Source organism: Pangasianodon hypophthalmus, chromosome 15 (assembly GCF_027358585.1).
Source record: "Pangasianodon hypophthalmus isolate fPanHyp1 chromosome 15, fPanHyp1.pri, whole genome shotgun sequence".
NCBI lineage: Eukaryota > Metazoa > Chordata > Actinopteri > Siluriformes > Pangasiidae > Pangasianodon > Pangasianodon hypophthalmus.
Window position 1 is genome coordinate 16,590,251 of NC_069724.1, and position 22,228 is coordinate 16,612,478.

At 38.6% G+C, this 22,228-nt stretch overlaps 1 protein-coding gene across 1 annotated transcript; it reads left to right on the top strand.

The window, feature by feature from the left end:
* Nucleotides 1-2,484: 2,484 nt before the first annotated feature.
* Nucleotides 2,485-20,685, top strand: tbca (tubulin cofactor a). Its single transcript, XM_026928668.3, has 4 exons — nucleotides 2,485-2,692; nucleotides 15,191-15,296; nucleotides 19,115-19,201; nucleotides 20,423-20,685. The coding sequence occupies exons 1-4, from the start codon at nucleotides 2,640-2,642 to the stop codon at nucleotides 20,501-20,503; spliced, it is 327 nt and encodes a 108-aa protein (XP_026784469.1). The 5' UTR covers nucleotides 2,485-2,639; the 3' UTR covers nucleotides 20,504-20,685.
* The last annotated feature ends 1,543 nt before the right edge of the window (nucleotides 20,686-22,228 follow it).

Consider the following 22,228-nt stretch of genomic DNA (forward strand, 5'->3'; position numbering starts at 1 on the left):
CTTGCAGCTGGTGGCAGGACACTATAGAAAAACAACTGGCCAACCTGATGGCTGTCTTTTCATCTCTGCCCCTCACTGCACTAGGCTACTCTCACCAACAGTCTAAGTGAGGTACAGCTGAACTCAAATGCATCTGTTACCACTAGGTGAAGCTGCAGCTGCCTTGCTCACACAAGATCACGGTCTATGTCCTTATGGTGCACCAGTGCCACAGACTCAAGTAACTAGGGCTCTGTTTCACAACCTTTTTACTGATATGCCCTTGTCATGTCTCCTTGGAGAATCCCCTGTCTCACTCTAAGGGCCATTCCCATACACAATTAATTTAAATGAAGTGAAGTAATAAGTCACAGAGTAGATGTAGACTTCATTTGTTAAACTTTCCCATGAATGGCAGACAAAACTGTTTATAAATGTAAACCTAAGCAATAATATAATAAAATACTTTGAAGGAATGTATATTTAAATTATATTTAAAGCTTATATTTTAAAGCATGTTTGATTTGCTACTTCCAAAATTAGAGTGTTGTAGCAAACTACTCCATCTATTTAACGTGATTGTTGCAATGTCTGTAAGACCTACAGATTGCTTCTGTATCACAACATTTAGTTTAGATCATGAATATTTTTATATTGCGTAAACTTGAATATGTTGCATAATATTTATTTAATAAAGACTTTGTATTTTGTAATTAAAATTTTCATCCACTTCTTGCTTTTTTCCACTCTTGCTTTTTCACCAAGATGACCAATGAAAATGCTCATGCAGAAAAGCATTTGTTGTAATGCTCACAGGAGCGCATCCTGATATGACCAGACTAGTTTTAAAAGACTGCTCTTGTGTACAGTTAGAAAATATATTTATTCATTACTTTTTGTTTTGTTGGTATGTAAAAAAACATGCTTATTACCTATAGCAGATACACACAGATGCACAGTTGGTATTTGGTGCTATTAAAAAGCTGCATTATCAGTCATCATTCTTCAGTACAAAGTATTTATCCACAGTCTCAGTCTGTGGCTTCATGCCATCATGAATCGATGTTTCTTCATCTGACCTTATGATAATTAAGCAATATCATATGAGAAATAGTAAACATAATTCAGATATATAATATAAGTTATATAGTTCTGTTCAACACTCTAAGTAGTGTGGAAATCACCAATGAAATTACTTCATGGATGTTTAAACTTACTATCAAGGGCAAGTTTGTACCTATTTTAAAATCTTCTCTTTGTTGTAGCCTCCTCCTCCATTCAGCAAGTGGTCATATATGTGTTAGGCACTAAGTTATGAGGCAAGGACTTATAAAGAGTATTAAAATAGGTGGCATGCATTGCACCAAGCCAGGGGCCGACAGAGTAGTGCAGACTGTTCAGTTGATTGGCATGAGGCATAATTTGAGTGCCATGAAAGTCTTCTTGATGGAAGACATGTGGATATTGTCATGAAATCACAATCATACATCACCCATACAACAGAGTTTTGTGAAACTGTTTCAGAGTTAGAAGAATTGTCAGCACCTATCAGTCAAATCACAAAGGCATATGTAAGTAGGGGTGAAACAAGCATGTGCACAGCAGTGATTGTGCTCAGTGCAAAATGTGGGAGCTTGGTCCCAGATGAGCATGTCACTATAGCAGAGCAGGCCACACGCCCTGAATCTGTTGATCATGTATATTGGCGTAACAACTTACTGACATGTTCGCAAAGTGTCACACACACTCTTATGGTCTGTTAAGCATTGAGTATACAGTTTTGTAACTTGCCATTTGAGCCAATGCAAAAACGCACATATAAAACATCTGATATGAGCACTATTTATAAGTGCTGCCTGTGATTGTCTGGTGGGGTATATGGTCAAGCTGTATAATGAACATTTATGATGACTTTGATATGCAATGCTTGTTCTGAGGGAAACTATTCATAAGGAGGTAAAATGAAAGGTTATGTATATAAGTGTGGTGGAAGAACTAAGTGGAAGACCATCATTTTTTATGATTATGTAATTGCTCCCTCAGCTCATTATACTGACAGCATACCACATTTTATTTTTCAGAATAGCATGAAGAACACATATCAGTACGATTTTAAGCAATAGATGTAGTTTGGTGTTCCATGACATTTCCACTGTCACACAGGAAAGTGCAGAACCTTTCTTTTACATTCATGCATATACATTTAATTTAAAAGGATATTTGTGTATATTGTGCAGATCTTCATGCATATGCAAAAATAATTTCTTTTTATTGAACAAGTTTGTGAGCTTGGATGTATTTGTTCAGTTTTTGTTACACATTTGCACCTTCCAGTTTATTTCTTTTTTTTGCGTGTATATTCGAAAACAACTGCACATTTCAGTACTTTTATGAGGTACAAAACCTTTTTGACCCCTTTTAGTAGCCATACCTATATGCGCGCCAATTCGTGTCTTCCGCCCAGTTAGCAACGCGCATGCGCACATGTTTATTACACCACGGACAGCGGACGCAGCCTGGGTAGTGACAGTCGCGTGAAGTTTGCGCATGCTCAGTCCGACATTTTGGAAGTCTTGGGAAGCTTTTAGTTCGGTTGCGTTTTTTCTTTTGCTTATTTACGACACTTTGCTAGCTACCTTTTTCAGAAATCACCCTTCATTATGGCGGATCCAAGAATACGCCAGATAAAAATAAAGACTGGGGTCGTGAAACGGTAGGTGAACACAAGAACAATGTTTGGTATTTTATTTATTGTTAGCGTGAGTGCTATTTCTCCAGCTAGGTCGAGGCTACACAACTGAACTGTGGGAACAAGTGTTTCTGTTGCAGCTAGCAACCGTGATCATGTTCACCTACACAGTTAGCTGGCTAGCTCTCTACAGTTTTCAGTGGAATTTTGTTTACTTAGCATATTTATTTATATTGTCCACAAAAACACGACGTTGAATTTTTATCACTAGCATGCTAAGCCTAAAATGCACACGAATGGAAACACAGCAGTTCCAACAGTAACAAACAGTGGACTTGAGAAAATGTGCCATTAAATTATATATTATTTATTTATTAATTTATTTATTTATTATTGTTTTTATAGAATTTTACCATTGTCACATATAAGCCATATTAGATGCAGAAGATTTGTAATAAATAAATAATCGTACTTATTGTGATTTTCTGTAGCCACATAGATTTTCTCAAAAATACCCCTGAGAGCTGAAAGCAAGCGTGTTAAATAAAATCTCTGGGAATTTAGTTTGAGTTCATGGTCTGCTGAGTCATCATCTGCTTGTGATCAAATCTGGTGATTTTCCAAATCTGAACCTAAGGCTTAAGGCTATTATCAAGGCTATTATGACTATTAATTCAGGTGATATCCAGCTTTCAAGGATCATAGCTGGGCTTTGGGTCTGGAATCTGAATATTTACAATGTACTGCTATAGACACTGAATCCCATTTATTCACCATAGACATTTAAATGATAGTACCAGTACAGGGCACATGTAATGTCAAGTTAGTACAGTGTTCCATTATGCTGTAACCAGTTTAATTAGCAAGAGAGAGCTATGGGAACGAAGCAGTGCAGATGTCTTTCTGTTTGTATAATCAGTGACCTTTAAACCTTAGTAATACGGAAAGTGCCCTTCCCAAGGGCAGTCTTTGGAACATAAATCCTATAATAAATTAGAAAATGCTCAGTCATGTGTACTTGTTGATAGATGATAAAGATGTGTATTTTGGTGACTTACATAGGTCTGAACACGTGACAAAATCAGTGGATAGGCCTCCCACCATTACCTGTCCCTCTAAAACAATACATTTATGAGCCATTGTCTAATTTGTTCTCTCACCAGATCCCATGCCTTCCAGTAAAAGAAGACGTCCAAGTCTATGGCTTGTGTCTTAGGCCTATATTTTAATAAACCCAGTAGTAAGGGAATAGTCTATTACTTCTGGATGAACTCAGAAATGACATCTCTCAAGATGTCACTGAAGGACAAGATTTTATATAGCTTGGTGGGGGTCTAAAACAAATTAGTTACTTTATTGATGCTGTCTATTAGAGGAGGAAATTATACATATCTTGAATTGTTTTTATTTTTACATACCACAGATTTTGTATAGTAGTGATACAAAATTTCTGAATCAATTTTTGGAATTAAAGGTAGGTGTTATTTTCAGTTGATGTAGTTGTGTGATGCTTTTACTTTCTTTCTGTTTCTTTCATTGCTTAAAATGTCTGGGTTGTGTAAAAAGGGTGTAAATGTAACTGGTGCAAGTGTGGACGTCTTGCATAAAAAAAATGGTGAAAACTGGTGAAATATTCTGACATTACACTTGTTCAAAATCCAGCTGCTAAAGATGTATGGAAGAAGCATTAATCCATTTGATGATGAAGATTTGAAGATAACTGAGTTACTAAGTAGTATCTACAAAAAAAACTGGGCCTCTAATCCTCCTAGGTTTTTGGACATTTTATCCTTGATTTTTTGCTTATCTGTTTGAACTGGTTTACAATAGAGTTCGATCATGTAAACTAGCTTTTACATGACAGTGATCGGTTGATGAGGTATATACATTCTGCTGAAATGTGTTTGGTTAACTATTCGAATATCCGTAACCCTTCGTTCATATCAGCAAGCAACAAAAAGTCGGATGACCATTCATTTTGTATGCACATGCTCAACATGGAGCCACAAGTCACAGACGAGTGACAGTGCAACAAGCAACACTTGAATTGAGATTTTCTCAATTCTATGTAAATGCAAGTCCAAACGATTGGCTTGAATGATTCCTTGGACCAACCTTATGGCATGTTTGGTCTGACATTAATTCAGTACCTCAAACTTTAGTTTAGTTCCTATACTTCCCTTTTACTGTTTGATGTCCAAAAACCGAAGAAAATCTTATAACCATTTTGAAGCAAAATAAGAAGTTAGCAGAGATCATTGGTGCCACAGGTTAGTATATGTAGCTAATAGTTCTTAGGATTTTCTAATGTGCCAGTGAAGCCTAGTATGTGACATTTAAATCAAAGAATCAATTTTCACACTGATTAGTGTGTTATTTAATATGTTTTTAACTAGTTAGCTCTAGAAGCTATATATAGCTACTGCTGTTTGAAATTGGAACTGAAAAGAAAAGAAAAAACACTGGAGTGAACACAAGTGACTTCTCACCGGGTATTGTAAATGTGGGGTAAGAGTTGTTATTGCAGGAAGTTTTAGCTCTTATCTCCTGCTCACATGAAAGTAAAAACTGTCTGATCCCTTTTCCAATCTAACCTTTTCAGTCCTGACACACACCTCTAATTTTCACACTGCCACATGCCTGCTTTCTGCATCAGAATATTGCCAGAAACAGCTGTTTGTTTGTTTGTTTGTTTTTTCACCAAAGCCATTTTCAAAAACTTCAAATAGTATTAAAAAAGTGTGGTGTATTCAAATGCATAGTGGAGGAATTCTTGGATGTTGTACTGCTTGATACCTGGAATGAACGGTGATTACAAATTACTTGTCTACTGTCCCTCATAGAAACCGTGAAATGGCTTCACATGGCCGAAATTTTCACTACTGATCTGCTGCAATTGCATCTCATACTGTTTGAACTTGTCTTCACTGACTGGTGCGCGAGAGCAAAGCAATCAAACGGTGGTTTTAATCACAGTCTTCCAAATGCCGTAAATGTTGTAAATTTCGTCACCATTAAAATTATTTGTAAAATGACACACTAGAACACTTTGTAAAACGTTAAATTTTACACTTTTTTGTAGGACTACTTAAACTTTTTTTTTTTTTTTTTCAGTCAAACTTTCCTGCCCTTTTTTTTAGACTATTTTCTGCCAAAAAATGATGGCAAACTTTTATATATCCTGAAAAAGATTGTACTCTAGTATGTCATTTCAGCTTTTCAGCTATCCACTTTTCAGCTATTCCATTTTATAGAATAATCTGATATTATTAAACAAATTTATGCCAGCTGGTTGGGTTTTGTATAAAGTGTCATATATGACTTCTTTTTTGAGTCAAACTATATGTTTTGATACCTTTGATTGTATTGTCGTTTAGTTGCTTTTAGTGGTCCTAAGCGAAAAGTGATCTTAGCAAGTCAAAATTTGGGTTGTGCAGTCTTTTATGGTATCCAAGTAGGACCATCCATAGCAACAGAAGGTGAGACACAAGTGCAGAAAACATGACTAAACACTAATGCTAGCCACGGTAATGACATAATGTGTACACAACACACAATGGATATACCCCTGCTAAAATGGCAGGTTTTAGTGGTGCTAAAAGGAAACTAAGTTAAACCATGTCAGAACCTTTTTCACCATTATTGTGAAATTGCAATATATAAAAATCAAGTGACAAACAACCAGCAATGTTTTAGGGGAAAAAAAGAGACAAAAAAATTCCAGTACCCAGCTTGCATGAGTGTGCACACGCTTTTAAAATTGGGAATGTGGCAGTGTTCAGAATGAACCAATCACATTCAAACTCATATTAAATACTAATTAGTATACACTTGCCATCAATGAATGTGACTGATTAACCCCAAATAATGTACAGCTGTTCCAACAGGATTTTCCTGACATCTTCTTGGTAACTTCCAACTTGAAAAGCCATGGGTCACAAAGAGCTCACAAAGCACGTATGGGACCTCATTGTTGAAAAATTTCAATCAGGAGAGGGTTACGCAAAATATTCCAAGGCATTACCATATACCATGGAACACCGTAAAGACAATAATCAACAAGTGGATAAAATTCAGCACAACAGTGACATTACTAAGAATAGGAGATCTCTCTAAAATTGATGAGAAGACCAGGAGAAAACTGGTGAGGGAGGCTGCCAAGAGGCCGAAAAGCAAGATTAAAATGATTGCAGCAATTTCTAGCAAGTACTGGTTGCTCCCTACATGTGACAACAATCTCCCGAATTCTTCATAGGTCTGGGCTTTGGGGTAGGGTATTTAATAAAAAATAAAAATCCAAGCCTGGCTAAAGTTTGCATAAAAATACATCCAAAAACCATGTGGAATAATGTGTCATGGTCTGATGAGACCAAAGTTGAACTTTTTGGCCAGAATTAAAAAAAAAAACAAAAAAAACACAGCACATCACCAAAAGAACACCATCCCGCAGTGAAGCTTGGAGGCGGCAGCGTCATGTTTTGCGGTTGCTTTTCTTCAAAGAAAGAGAAACAAGTCAGCATGTATGCGGATACAAAACTTGCTCACCTTGATGGGCCCGGAGCTGTCGCCATTATTATTGGCTGCCAGTCGTGGTCTGTTTCTCTGCCCCACCCCGCCATATGCGCACTTGCTGGCCACAGCAATGGTGCTGAAGTGCCGCTGTCCCTTAAGCACCCCTGCGGCAGTTGCACGAGGAGTGTGTAGTGTGTTTTGTGCTTCAACTAGGTATTAATTTAGGGGCATGCACACTTATGCAACCAGGTTATTTCCTTTTTTTTTTTTTTTTTTTTTTCTTTTTCTTTTTCTTTTTCTTTTCCTCCCCTTTTTTTTCCCTAAAATGATTCTTACTGTTTTTCACTTTAATTTATAGGTTGCAGTTTCACAATGAAGTTAGAAAAGGTTCTGACATGATTTTTCTTTTTTTTTTTTTCTTATGAATTTCTGTATAGTGTGAAAAGCAGTAGTGTACTACAGACCATTTTAGGTTTTTTTTTTTGTTTGTTTTTTTTTTTTTTTTTTTTTTTTCTCCTTCAAGTTCATGTGGGCCAAATGAAATGAGTCTGTGGGCCAGATTTGTCCCATGGGCCTTGTGTTTGACATGTGTCGTAACTCTTCCTTCTGATTAGTTTAACTTTTTGGACTATTAAGTAAGCATGCTTCGAGCCAGTTAGATTCACACTTGCAAACTTCTTGCTCTGTATGGTGCTACTGCTGCTAGAGTGTAAGAAGAGGTAGAGCTCACAATGAATATTAAATGGAACTATCACAATGCATGATATGAGCAGCGAATTTGTCTCATCAGTATTTTGTATCATGATATTTGAGACAACGATATTCTGACTCATGCCTACTAGACAATCAACAATGTTCCTCCAGTGATGTGGCAAAAGTTTGGGGAAGGCCTACATATGGGTGTCATGGTCAGACATCCACATATTTTTGGGCACATAGTGTATATTGCACACATTGCTAGTTTTTACTGTTGTGACTCACAACGGTGGCATGTTTGAAGCATAGGGATTTTCTTATTCTGCAGTTAGCTTTTTGTGCTTGAGGGACTCTTCCAGTTTTTTAAACCCCCATAGCCTCTCCTGATTCATGGTAAAGAGAGAGTTACTTTTTCAGAGGCAGGAATGTGGGCTTGATTAAATTTGAATGTTTATTTTGCCTCACATATAAGTAGTAACAATTCTCTGCCTTGGATCACTGAAAACGCTCTGTGCTGGGCTCTGATGGGTGTTTGTATCTTTAGTTTACTGCTGGTTGCCATGGAGGGGGAAACATGAAATCCTGTTTAGAGCAAGTTCAGTAATACAGGGCAGGCTTCTCAAGGTGCTTCTCAGCATTATTATTTGTAAAATGACAATAAAGAAGATCAGTGCAAAGACAAAATGGAGAATAATAATGCTAATAAAATATAGCCAGCTGAACATCCAATAAAAGAGCAACGTACATTAAAATTTACATACCAAAAAAGTACATTTAATTAACTAACATGTACAAAAAGTCATAATTTATTGCACCTCAACTCATCATGATATTCAACAGCTGTATTGCATATTGTGCATTTTTGCCTATCATGCAGCCTGAATGCATGCAGTGTATTTGAGAGCTGACATTTGAGAACATATATAAACTACAAAAGTAGTGCTTTTGAAAATCCTAGATGTTCAGTGTGGTCGCAGACTTTTGGACCCCACTGTAGGTACACTCACTGAGCACTTTATTAGGAACACCTGTACACCTACTCAATCATGCAATTATTTAATCAGCCAATTGTGTGGCAGCAGTGCAATGCATAAATCTTGCAGATAGGGGCTGGCAGCTTTGGGTAATATTCACATCAACCATCAGAAGGGGGGAAAAATGTCATCTCACTGATCCAACTTCCCCAAATCTCAATCCGATCAAGCATCTGTGGGATGTGCTGCACAAAAAAGTCTGATCCATGGAGGCCCCACCTCACAACTTATAAGATTTAAAGGATCTGCTGCTAACATCGTGGTGCCAGATACCACAGCCTCGATGGGTCAGAGCCGTTTTGGTGGCACAAGGCTGAATATATTTAAAATAAAGCTCAATATATATTTGGCATTTCTCTCTCTCTCTCTACATATCTATTATCTGTGTGTGTGTGTGTGTGTGTGTGTGTGTGTGTGTACTTCCATTTTCAGGGGCTCAAAGGTATTTGGACAGTTGACTGACAAGAAGTTAATTGACCAGGTGCGGTCCATTCCCTCGTTACTTCAAGACAAATGTAGATAAAAGGTCTGAAGTTGATTTCAGGTATTGAGTTGGCATTTGGCAGCTGTTCAACTGAATCTAGCAATATGAAGTTCAAGGAGCTCTCAATGCACTTGCAGGAGGCCATCATTAGGCTGAAAAAACAACCTAAATCTATGAGAGAGAGCAAAAACCTTAGGTATGGCCAAGTCAACAGTTGGGTACATTCTTAACAAGAAAGAAAGCACTGGTGAGCTCAACAACATCGAAAGGCCTGGAAGACCATGGAAGACCACGGAAGACAACTAAAATGGTGGATCACAGGATCCTTTCCTTGGTGAAGAAAAACCCCTTCATAACATCAACAGAAGTCAAGAATACTCTGGAGAAGGTAGGCGTATCATTTTCAAAATCTACAATCAAGAGACGCCTTCATGAATGTAAATACAGAGGGTTTACAACAAGGTGCAAACCACTGGTAACATTCAAGAACAGGAAAGCCAGATTAGACTTTCCCAGAAAACATCTTAAAAAAAAAAAAAAAAAAAAAAAGCCTCCCATGTTCTGGAATAAGATTCTTTGGACTGATGAAACCAAGATTAACTTGTACCAGAATGATGGGAAGAGAAAAGTATGGCGAAAGAAAGGAACAGCTAATGACGCCGCTTCACAGTGCAGGTGGATAATGACCCTAAACATACTGCGAAAGCAACTCGACTTTTTGAAGGCAAAGAAATGGAATATTCTTCAATGGCCAAGTCAGTCGCCTGATCTCATCAAAATAGAGCATGCTGTTCACTTACTGAAGACAAGACTGAAGGCCGAAAGACCCACAAACAAGCAGGAACTGAAGGTGGCTGCAGTGAAGGCCTGGCAAAGCATCTCCAGGGAGGAAACTGGAGAATTTGAGTTTTGAGAACAGACTTCAGCCTGCAAAGGATTTTCATCCAAGTATTAAAATTATGGTTATATATATAAAATTGTCACTCTGTCCAAATACCTTTGAGCCCCTGAAAATGGAGGTACTTTGCTTAAAATGGCAGCAATTCCTAAATGGTAAATGCCATATTTTTGTGGAACTTCTTAAAATAAAGCTGAAAGTCTACACTTCGATCATATACACCACCCGTTGTGGTGGTGTGTGTGTGTGTATATATAAACAAACTAAATATAAAACTGAAATATGGTTCCCTTTCACATGTATGCCAAGAAATTATAGCATTTTTAAAGTCTGGTTAACCCAAAAGTGAAAAGGGAAAAAATCATAATAAAACCCTGGTGTGGGAGAGTGTAGAGGAAGACTGGGGAGACAGGAGGAATTTTAGTGAAGCTCCAGGCTCAAGTTTATTCGGACCACGCTTTTCAGCGCACTTTCAGAACTCAACAGGAAACACAAAACTTGCGACTTTTGCTCCATCAAGTTCATGCTTCTTGGCGTGTGTCTGTCTCACAAGCTCTGCCAAGTGTTCTCGCACTCTGTCTCTCTCTCGGGTTACCTGGAATAAACTGAAAGCACAAAGAGACAAAAATAAGTAGACAGCTGGTAATAAGAGACAGGTGAGAATCATCACGTGTTACCTGCCGGTTCGACTTGCCTCCTCTCCGTCCACAGCTGACACTTAACCATGTTTATGAACTCCTTAATGTTGTTTTTTTTTTTATTTGCTTTTTGTTTTGTTTCAAAGTTTTCTAGGTTTATAGTTGTGCTATTGTGTCTTCAGGCTTGTCGGTCCATCTGTGTATCCATCTGGTCATCCGTTCGTCTGTTCATCCATGCGTCCCTCCAAGATTGTCGGTAGCACAATATCTCCAGAAAGAGTGGTTGAATGTTTGTAGGATTTATATGTTCATGCACAGGACTGCTGCAAACCCTTTGGTAAGCAGTTTCCTACAGTATTTGCTGAGATGATGATAAGCTCGCTCATAGTTTACACCTAATATATCCAGAACCATACAGACCTCCCCAGAGACTAGAGCTGTAGCAAGCCACACTGACACCATTAATGCATGCTCAGTGCCCCGGTTCCGTATGAATTTCTCACGGGTTACACCTACTGCCACACAATAAAATAATTGGGCCAGATGTTTCAGTCCCTTTGGAAAGCAGTTTCCTACTTGACTATTTGCTGAGACAATGAAAGGTTTTGTGGGTGGCAGACGCTTCATAGGGGTCATTAAGCCGGATACCCCTTCTTGGCTTTTTCATTGATTTAAGCCCACTACATCTCCAGAGAGCTCAATATTACAGCCTGGAGTCCCTGGGCACCCCCTCCGCATCTGACTACACACTGGTCACTTTGGGGTCCAACTGATGCCCTTCCTCTTCACCCATAACCAAGGGGTTGCTTCATTCAGCTGCCTCTAAGAATTCTTTGATTCGCCAGTGTCCTTGGCCTGATTCCCAGTGCCCTTGCAGTCTAATTGTGGATGTAGCCACAAATCCTCTACATCCAACCTCCAGTGCGAGGTTTGTACTTTTGGCCCTTAACCATGTGCTTGGCATCTGTTTTCAGGTTATCTGTTAATCTGTGCATTCAACTGGTCATTCGTCTGTGCGTCCATCCAAGATTCTTTTCGGCATGATAGTTCAACAATGAGTGGCTGAATGTTTTGAATTATGGAATTATCATTGTAACCAGCAGGTGAACTGATTACATTTTGGAATCGATCCCAAACAAGGTCAGTGTCACTCAGTCATATGTCTGAAATAGTTTTTCTTTCATCTTGGGTAGTTCACAGTAGTTTCTTTCCTATTTGCGTTATATTTTAAGGGTATTTATTAGCAGAAGAGGCATCCTTGTTGACGCCACTGGCCCTGGCTGGTTCTATTGTTTGAATGTGGTATCCAGAACCCGAAAATATGCTTTGGTATTGAGTGTCGAGTAAAACTCCTTCAATCACATTTAACATCAACCAAAGTTCCATGCCAAATATTGAAAAGTAAGCATTTGAGCTGTTATCTTTAATTATTGTTCAGGACAAATCTTTCAACCCATGAGTCATACATTTATTTCACATTGCCTGCAACTCATTCATATGGTTCTGACTAAGCCTGGAGCTTCGTTTAGGTGCTCTCTTACTATGAGTAAGGAAATATAGTGTGTAAATTGTGAGTATTGGACCACTGGAATATCATAAATGATTACCAGTTTAGACCATCAAAAATGTTTACTAGCTAAACAAAATAAGCTTAGTTTAAACAAAGCCACTTTCCACAGAATGGGCCTCATTTATCAAGCTGGATTATGAACGTCTCTATTTGTAAGTAATTCGTATGAGCATTTACACAAATTTTTTATTCATGAAAATCCATAAATTAAGATGAATAAGATCAGTCATTCAATTAAGAATGCTGTTGTATAAAAGAAGGATGTAACAACTCAGTGTGATTCTGTTCGCCAGGCATTTTCTGCGCAACAATTTTTTTAGCCCTAAATGACCGATTCAAGTTGCAACATGCCGGGAATTCCCTAGTGTGCTGCATGACTTCCTGTGAGATATAAAGAATTAACACTGTTGGGTGCTGTTCATGTAATTTCAATAGTTATGCTGTGTTTTTAGTATGAACTTAAAGTTGTAAATTCTTTGTAATATTTAATATAAGTAAGTTTAAACAATAGTATTAAAAACCATTTCCCTATAGCTTTTCACCACGTTCTTGAAAACGTCATATTACATATGTTGTCTGGAATAAATTTTCTGACAATGCGAATTGAGTATGAGAATGAGTAGACGAGTTCACTGACGCACAACATAGCTTTAAAATAATTTTATAGAGTAAAATACAGAGCTAATGTTAAGAATGGGATCAAGAGGTGCACATTAGATGTGTGCATCAGAACTGGGACCCACGGGGCTCAACATACAAGTCGTGGGCTGGGCAGTTTTTACTCACATGCAGGCAGTAGGAGCCAGTGAGATATGACGCTTGTGGGACAAAGAAATGCAGCAATATTTAACAAGGAGAGTATTGGATGCTACAGTGTGCTTGTGCACACTGCACATTGTGTTTATAGCATTCATTCATCTTCAGTAAATGCTTTATCCTGGTCAGAATTCCTGTGGTTTAAATTACGTATTTGTTTATATTTTGGCACATATACTTTGGGAAAATTAATTCATTAGAACATATCTCAGGCAGGCACAATATAACTCCAGCAGTGGGCAGGATTAGTCAGACTTCCTTCAGGAGCAGGCAGAATGTGGGAATTGAATATTTTAAAAATATATGCTGATGGTATTTTAATAATAATAATCCATAATCTTATTATTACTTTTTTTTTAAATTTACTTTACAATTAAAAAAAAAAAAAAAAACAGACAAAAACGCAAAATGCATTATACTCTTATCCACCACTGCCACCTCTGCGAATGTCCCTTTATCTTTTGTCATGATGGCATTTCTTTCTTATCTTGAAACACGAGTAAGTCTTGTTCATTTATTTTGTGTGTGGGTGTGGGTGGGTGGCGGGGTGTGTTGTACTGTTGCAATCCAGCTGCTCATTTCTGGGCATAGCTCAGTAGATGGAGCTTAATAAAATGACAACTGTAATTTGCTGTTTGTCACTGGGCACCGGTACCTCAAAACTACAGCATTAAAGGCAATGGAATGTGTGTCGCCTCTGATTCCTTTTTTCCCTTGATTTTCCAGTATGATCCGTTTTTCTATTACAGTGCAGAAAAATTGTACTGGCAGTGCCATTTTAAAGACGTTGAGCTCCACAGTGAGAAATTAACATGAGCATGACACTTCCATTAGCTTGTCCTTCAGCTTTATGGGAATTATTCAGCACCTTTTGCTTTCAAGAAAGTCCCTCATATTCTGTTATGTCTCTCCCCTCCCCCATTCCCTCAATATTTTTTTCTCCTTAAATAGTCCTGTATGGGACAAGATACAAGGCACTGCAACTTTTACTAACTGAAAACTGGAACTGCGCTTTATGAATTGGCCAAAGAACATACTGCAAATACCTTCACAAATATCTTTAAATCTGTGATTAATAACATAAGCCAACATAATTGGAGTCTTGACCTGGTTTTCAAATCAAGGAGTCCTGTGTTTGGAAAAAACTTTTATCATTTAATAACATATTACATGATGTATATGTTACATAATATACATATTACATAATATATATATATATGTTAATGTACATATTCATTAACAGGTAAAAATTGCTTGAAGTCTCCATATAGCCATCTAAGACTTCTTTTATTATTTGAGTGCCATCAGTGTTGATAATTTCTTGTCTGCTTATAGTTGATCTCAGGGCTGTAACCAGGATCAAAATTTTAGTGAGGTTTACTTTGCAGAAATAGTTGTCAGTTAATATATCACAATGATGAATATATACTATACCAATTACTAATTTTTAAGCATTATGTTATGCTTCCATGCTTCTATAAACTGCTCTGACTCCAGTTATCCAGTTTAATTTTACTGAGTTAAATATTCTATCTCTCTCTGATGGGGCTTTCTGAAATGACACATCTATGTTTCTGGTATTTTGGGTCCAGCCCACTTCTGAAATTTTCTTAGTTTCAACATGCCCGAGGGAACTATTGTTGCAGCTGCTGGTGTCAATCCTAGCATCCTCAACAGGAGCTGGTACCCCACATAGCGACCTGGCTGAATCCTGTTGGCAAGCAGATGTGTCATGTGTCTGCTACATGTTGGCCTGACTGAGTGGCTAGGATTCTCAAAGAATCTAGCAGCACACTGATTAAATATGTAGTCTCCCTTTGTGGTTAGGTTCCTGCAGTCTATGACCTATCTTTTGCTTTCTTTTTGTTTTGTAGGCTGGCTAAGGAAGAGGTATTGTACATAAAGGAGGCCAAACAGCAGGAAGAGAGAATCGAGCGCCTGAAAGCCGAGGCAGGGGACGAGTATCTTATCAAGAAACAGGTAAATGCAACATACAAAAGAAAACAGAAAATGAAAAAAGTTAGAACTTGGTCCCAATTGCGTCTTTCAGCAGGACAATGATCTTAAGCATACATTCATATTTGTAACAAAAGGACTTAAAGACAACAAAGTGAAAATATTGGTGTGCCATCCTCCTGAATCCCATAGACAATTAGTGGAGTGAACTAAAAAAAAAAAAAAAGGTGTCAGTGCAAGTAGGCCCATGAATCTGACTGAGTTACAACAGTTTTGTAAGGAAGAATGAGCAAAAATTCCAGCAAAGTATTGTGAGAAGTTTGTGGAAGGCTGCCTTAAGCATTCGACTTGAGTTCAAGCAATTAAAAGGCAATGCCACCAAATACTAACAAAGTTTATATAAACTTTTGACCTAAATGAAATAAATCTGTCTCTTGGCTATTCTTTTAAAATTACCTTATATGGAAATAAACTGGATACCATAATAGACTTAACACAGGAAACATGAAATGTATGGAGTTGTGAAATTGAGTTTGAATACCTTCAGCCTATAGGTTTATGTAAACTTTTAGCTTCAACTGTGTTTAGGCTACAACTGAGAACAATAGCAATCTAATATTTTATGATTTACTTGTTTTAAAAACATTTTATCTGATTTAATTGTTTTAAAAACGGTGGACCAGGATCATTTAAGGAAAAAAAACATGGAATGAACTTGCAGATTTTACTATATTTTTAGAGTTAATTAAATCATTATGTTGAAGAGCCCCACAGATAATACCTGTTAAGAGGTGGGATATATTAGGCAGCAAGTGAACAGTCAGTTCTTGAAGATCCTGTGTTGGAAGTAGGAAAAATCGGCAAGCGTAAGGAACTGAGCTACTTTGACAAGGGACACTGATGCGTGGGGAGTGATGGCTAGCTCATCCCACAGAAGAGCTCCTGTAGCACAAATTGCTGAAAAAGTTAAATGATAGAAAGCTGGGTATGATAGAAATGTCAGAACACACACTGCATCACAGCTTGCCGCGTAGCCGCAGACCAATCAGAGTGCCCATGCTGACATCTGTCCACCGCCAAAGGCACCTACGATGGACATATGAGCATCAGAACTGGACCATGGAGCAATGGAAGAAGGTGGCCTGGTCTGATGAATCACATTTTCTTTTACATCATATGGATGGCCGTGTGCGTGTACGTCGCTTCCTGGGGAAGAGATAGCACCAGGATGCACTATGGGAAGAAGGCAAGCCGGTGGAGGCAGTGTGATATTCTGGGCAATGCTCTGCTGGGAAACCGTGGGTCCTGGCATTCATATGGATGTTACTGTGACATGCACTACCTACCTAAACATTGTTGCATGCTGCGAATCTCCCATTCTACCACATCTCAAAAGTGTTAAAAGCAGTTGGAGATGACTTTTCCTTTGTGACGTAGTGAATTATCATCCTGGAAGTAGCCAGTAAAAGATGGGTGAATTGTGGCCATCAAGGGATGCACATGGTCAGCAACAATACTCAAATAGGCTGTAGAATTCAATAATTGATTGGTATTAATGGGCCCAAAGTGTGCCAAAAACATTCCCCACACCATTACACCATGTCCTGCAGCCTGGACTGTTCATACAAGACAGGTTGGTCCATGGATTCATGCTGTTGGTGCCAAATTTTGACCCTACTATCTGTGTGCCTCAGCAAAAATGGAGATTCATCAGACCAGGCTACGTTGTTCCAGTCTTCAGCTGTTCAGTTTTGGTGAAGCTGTGCCCATTGCAGCCTCAGCTTTCTGTTCTTGGCTGACAGAAATGGAACCCGATGTGGTCTTCTGCTGTTGTAGCCCATCCAGCTCAAGGTTTGATGTGTTGTGCATTCTAAGATGCTTTTCTGCTCACCACATGATTAAGTTCCAGTGGGATGTCAGGAATTGCTGTGTTGTAGCCTTCACAGAAACATGGCTGGACACTACTGTTCCAGACAGTGGAGTCACACTGTTTCACCATTCACCAACAGGAAAGAATAACAGACTCTGGTAAGCACAGAAGCAGTGGGGTTTGTGTTTGGGTGAACTCTCATTGGGGAATGGATGTTTCAGTTGTTGATAAACAGTACTCTCCTGACTAACATCCCACCTCAGGGAACAAAGATTGTGCATTGGACATTTTGTATGAGACTATTATTGGTCTAGAGAACTCAAATCCAGAGCATGTTTTTATTGTTGTTGGGGATTTCTCAGGGTAAGTCTGGGAAGGTTCAGCTGGCAGAGGTTTTCACAGATATCTTTAATCTCTCTGTGATTCCCACTTGCTTCAAGAAGACCACCATTGTCCCTGTCCCTAAGATGTCTGCAGCCAGATGTCTGAATCACTACTGCCCTGTGGCTCTGACCTCTACTATCATGAAGTATTCCAAGTGTATAGTCACCACATCTGTTCCTCCCTTCCAGCCACCATGGAACCTCTCCAATTTGCATACCTTGAAAACAGATTGACAGACGATCACTAACACTATCGTTTCAGCCAAATGCATTGTAAAGCTCAAGGACTTAGAATTGAACACTCATTTGTGCAATTGGATTTTGGACTTTCTGATGAGCAGACTCCAAGTGGTGAAAATTGGGGACTGCATCTCCTCCACATAGTTTCTGAACACAGGAGCTCCACACAGATGTGTTCTCAGCCCCCTCCTGTAATCCTTGTTCATTCATGACAGTGTCACCAAGCACAGCTCCAATATCATTTTCAAGTTTGCTGACAACACCACCATCCTGGGCCTCATCACGGACGGAGATATGAGAGCCTACAGAGATGAGGTCAGAGCTTTATCAGAATGGTGCAATAACAGCAACCTCTGCCTCTACATCAGCAAAACTAAGGAGATGATCATGTACTACAGGAGGCCACAGCACCTTATACAAAGGTTCCTTTGTGTCCACCTCACCGATGACCTGACTTGAGGACTGCTCAGATACTACAACTGCACACAGTTACTATTTATTTTACTATCTTTTGCACTCTTGTTCACATACTGTGACTGCACATATTCCAGTGTTTACAGTTAGGACCTGTACTTTACCTACATACTAACTAGGCATACATACCGTACATACTAATATATTCAGCATATTTTGTATACATATTGCATTTGTAAATAATCTTTCCACTTTCTTTTCCATCTTTTTTCCATCTTCCTCGCTCCTCCCCCCTTTATCTTCTGATGTATGTTTTTTTTTGTATTGCACAGCTGTAGAGTACCTGAGCCTCACAACAAGCATTTCAATGTACAATTGTCACTGACATTTTGTGCATGTGACGAATAAACTTGAAACTTGAACTTGAATGAGTAGGTTTACCGGTGTTTCTAATAAAGTGCTCTGTGAGTGTATATACACACACACATTCACCAGCCACTTACCCCACTACCTGTACCCCACCTGTGACAGGAAGGTTGCAGTAACTCAAATAACTTTTTCTTACAACCTTGGAGAGCAGAATACAACATGCCGAACCTTGAGGCAAATGGGCTACAACAGCCATAAATTTTATCTTGGGGATAATACTGCATAGGCTAGCACACTGCCAGGTTTTGAAATGAGGAAAAATCGTGGCTTTGGACACACTACAAAAGGAATTTCACACACACACACACACACACACACACACACACACACCTACACACCTTTAGCAGAATGCCCCATGTTGTGTTTCTTTATCCCTTCAGTTTGTAGTGCGTGTGAGAGAAAGAGAGAACCTGAGAGCAAGAGTGATCTTACTTGCATCTGGTGGATGCAGAGAAAGCTTTGATATGTGTGTCTGATGATAACCAAGGTATCTGCTTGTGTAACAGATGGAGGTGTTGCAGGAGTCGAGAATGATGATTCCAGACTGTCACCGCCGTTTAGCCATGGCTCATGCTGATCTGCAGCAGCTGTTGGTGAGCATGAACAAACACCCCTTCCTCTGTTTGATGACCAAATCAGTCACCTGTGTGAATTCTCCAAATCACACGGAGTAGTATTTGCAAAATACATTTCTGTTGAGTCCGTGTGTGTGTATGTGTGTGGGTACCATGCTGAAGTTTTTTTTAAGAGACATCTGTAGTAATCTGACATAATACTGTGTTGTAGTGCCCCGTAGAGGCCAAAGTAGACCAAATATAGAAAGCTCTCCAAACAGTCCATATTTATGGACTTTCCAAAATGTTCCACTTTCAATGCTTTAAATGGACATCTTAACCAATTAGCCCAGTGGCATGTGCATAACTGCCGTTATTGTTTTCTTACATTCAACATAGTGGGCCTTTTTGGTAATCCTCTAGCTAGCTTTACTCATGTTGTCTTTTGTTGTGAGATCAAATGGCATAAAAGCCCACAAATATTTTTTAGTAAATAAGTTCTGCTTCAGTGTTGCTAAGACATTATATAACCCATCTCTGTAAAGTGAGCTTAATTAATGTCGTATCAATGCTGAGCTTTTAATTAATTCAATTTAATGTGAGGTGTAAAATGACAAATCATGATACTTAAAGTGCACAAATTATAAGGTAAAAAAAATTAGGTAAATTACATTTCAGGTAGGCCATTTAAAATTGCATTCTTAAAGAAACCCCACAATAAAGATAAAAGATTTAAAGAATGACACTGTCTACTCTCTTTAAAAAAATTAAAAAAAATCTCTCTATTGCACCTACTTTATGGCTAAATAGATTTGAGAAGGCATTCCAGTCTAACTGCATTTATTTCCACCTGTCTGCCAGCACATCAGGGCGGGGATGCTTCAGAAAAGGTGGTTTTGTCTGAAACATGGCAACAGAGCAATCACCTCTATAATCCATGAGGAAAAAGGTTATGCAGTTGTCATGGAAATTTAATGTCAGCACATTCCTGTCATGGACCATACATTGTTATGTTTGGGGAAAACAGACATCAGAAATTCTGGAAATGTACTAGATCGAGATTTGTGGGAGGAGGATAAATGATTGGTGCCAAGGCTTTAAGCCAGACTGCTATGATATTCTGATCATCTTCTGATTTTTCTGAATCTGAAGAATTGGTTCTCTTGATTAGAGGAATCTGAATCTTATGATGATGCTACGTGATATAAATTCATTGGTGATTTATGTCTGTTGTTTGTTTGCCATTTCTTTGTATTCCAGGAAATGGGGGTGGATCTGGAAGAATCGGAGGAATACAAGGAGGCCAGAAGTGTTTTAGACTCTGTCAAACTAGAGGGATGATTTAGAAACACATGCACAACGATTGTCCATTCCATTAGTCAGGACTTCTTAAAAATGTTGATGCAGTCATAAGTCATTGTCTCTTTTTTGTATTTATTTTTAACACAATAAATGGCGTGCCTCTGCTTTCTCTGTTGAGTGTTCAAATTTACAATATTAAATAAAACATTCTTACTGTACAACCTTTTTATCCATTTATTAACATTTGTAGCCTGTTCTTGATGGATCCTGATAGTTTTAGCCTAGTTTCTAAAAATCATTCTCTTCAGCTGTAAATTTGCAGGTAGGGTTAGCTGGTTCTTCCTGCATCTCCTTTATTGAAAATACCCAGAGAGTCTGAATTGTCTGATATCCTCTATGAATGGCCTGGTAATTGATTTTGATGACATTTTATTTATATTATTATTATTATTATTATTATTATTATTATTATTATTTTACGCTTTTATATCATCATCATTGTAGTTGCATATATTGTACTATGTAACATTTATGTAATATTTTTTTGCTTTCTCACTTGGAAGGGGTCTCTCTCTCTCTCTCTCTCTCTCTCTCACTCTCACTCTCACTCTCACTCTCTCTCTCACACACACACACACACACACACACACACACACACACACAAAATGAATAGTAGTTGGTGTAACAATAATATAGCTCTAGCAAGGGTGTGTCTCACATGTTTGCGCATCCCAGGTGTCTTTGCTCTCTGGTTTAGATCTGCATTAGTAAGTGACAGCTTGTCCTGTCTACAGCTGCCCTAAGAATCCTTGGCAAAGTGGCCAGTTAGGTCTGAAGCTTTATTTGGTAAAGAATAGGGCACTTTGAAGTGGTTGGCTACAGAGTGATAGTAGATTTGCTACTTTCCATAGCTCACACACAGCCAATAGCTGAGGAACATTTAACCTCAGGGCAAGAGCAATATGCCCAAGGAAATTCTGATTCCACTCAGAAGGCCTCAGGAGAACACCAGAAACAAACCTCCATAATATAGAAGGCCAGGAAGATAAGAACATAGTATTGGCAGAGCAGTATAATGTGTAACACCAGGCTACAGTAGGAACACACCTGAGAGTTATGAAAGAAGCACTTACATAAATATTGCTCAATGTGTGTGCTCATTCATGCAATTATCCAATCAGCCAATCATGTGGCAGCAGAGCAAGCATGAAATCATGCAGATACAGGTCGAGAACTTCAGGTAAGGTTCATCTAATATCAGAATGGGGAAAACGATGATCCTAGTGACGATGACCGTGACGTGGTTGAGGATGCCAGACGGACTGGTTTGATATCCTAGGATTCTCACTCAGAACAGTCTCTAGAATTTACGCACGAGTGTAGTGCGAAAAAAAAAAAAAAAAAAACATCCAGTGAGTGGCAGTTCTGTGGGCAGAAATGCCTTGTTGATGAGAAAGGTCATAGAGGAATCGCCAGACTGGTTTGGGCTGACAGGAAAGCTACTGTGACTCAAATAATGACTCTTTACAACCGTGGCCAAGAACAGGAGTCTTAGTAAAACTGGGTCAGAATTTGGCATCAAGAGCAGGAGTCCATGGACCCAACTTGACTTGTGTCAACAGTTCAGGCAGGCAGGTGGTGGTGGTATAATATTTTCTTGGAACACATTGATCCTCTTAGTACCAATTGAGCATTGTTTGAATGCCACAGCCTACCTGAGTATTGTTGCTAATCATATACATCCCTTTATGGCCACAAATTAAG

Coding starts and splice junctions, on each gene's coding strand:
- tbca (XM_026928668.3), top strand. CDS start 2,640: ATGGCGGATCCAAGAATACGCCAGATAAAAATAAAGACTGGGGTCGTG. Junction 15,297..19,114: donor AGTATCTTATCAAGAAACAG/GTAAATGCAACA, acceptor CTTGTGTAACAG/ATGGAGGTGTTGCAGGAGTC. Junction 19,202..20,422: donor CTGATCTGCAGCAGCTGTTG/GTGAGCATGAAC, acceptor TTTGTATTCCAG/GAAATGGGGGTGGATCTGGA.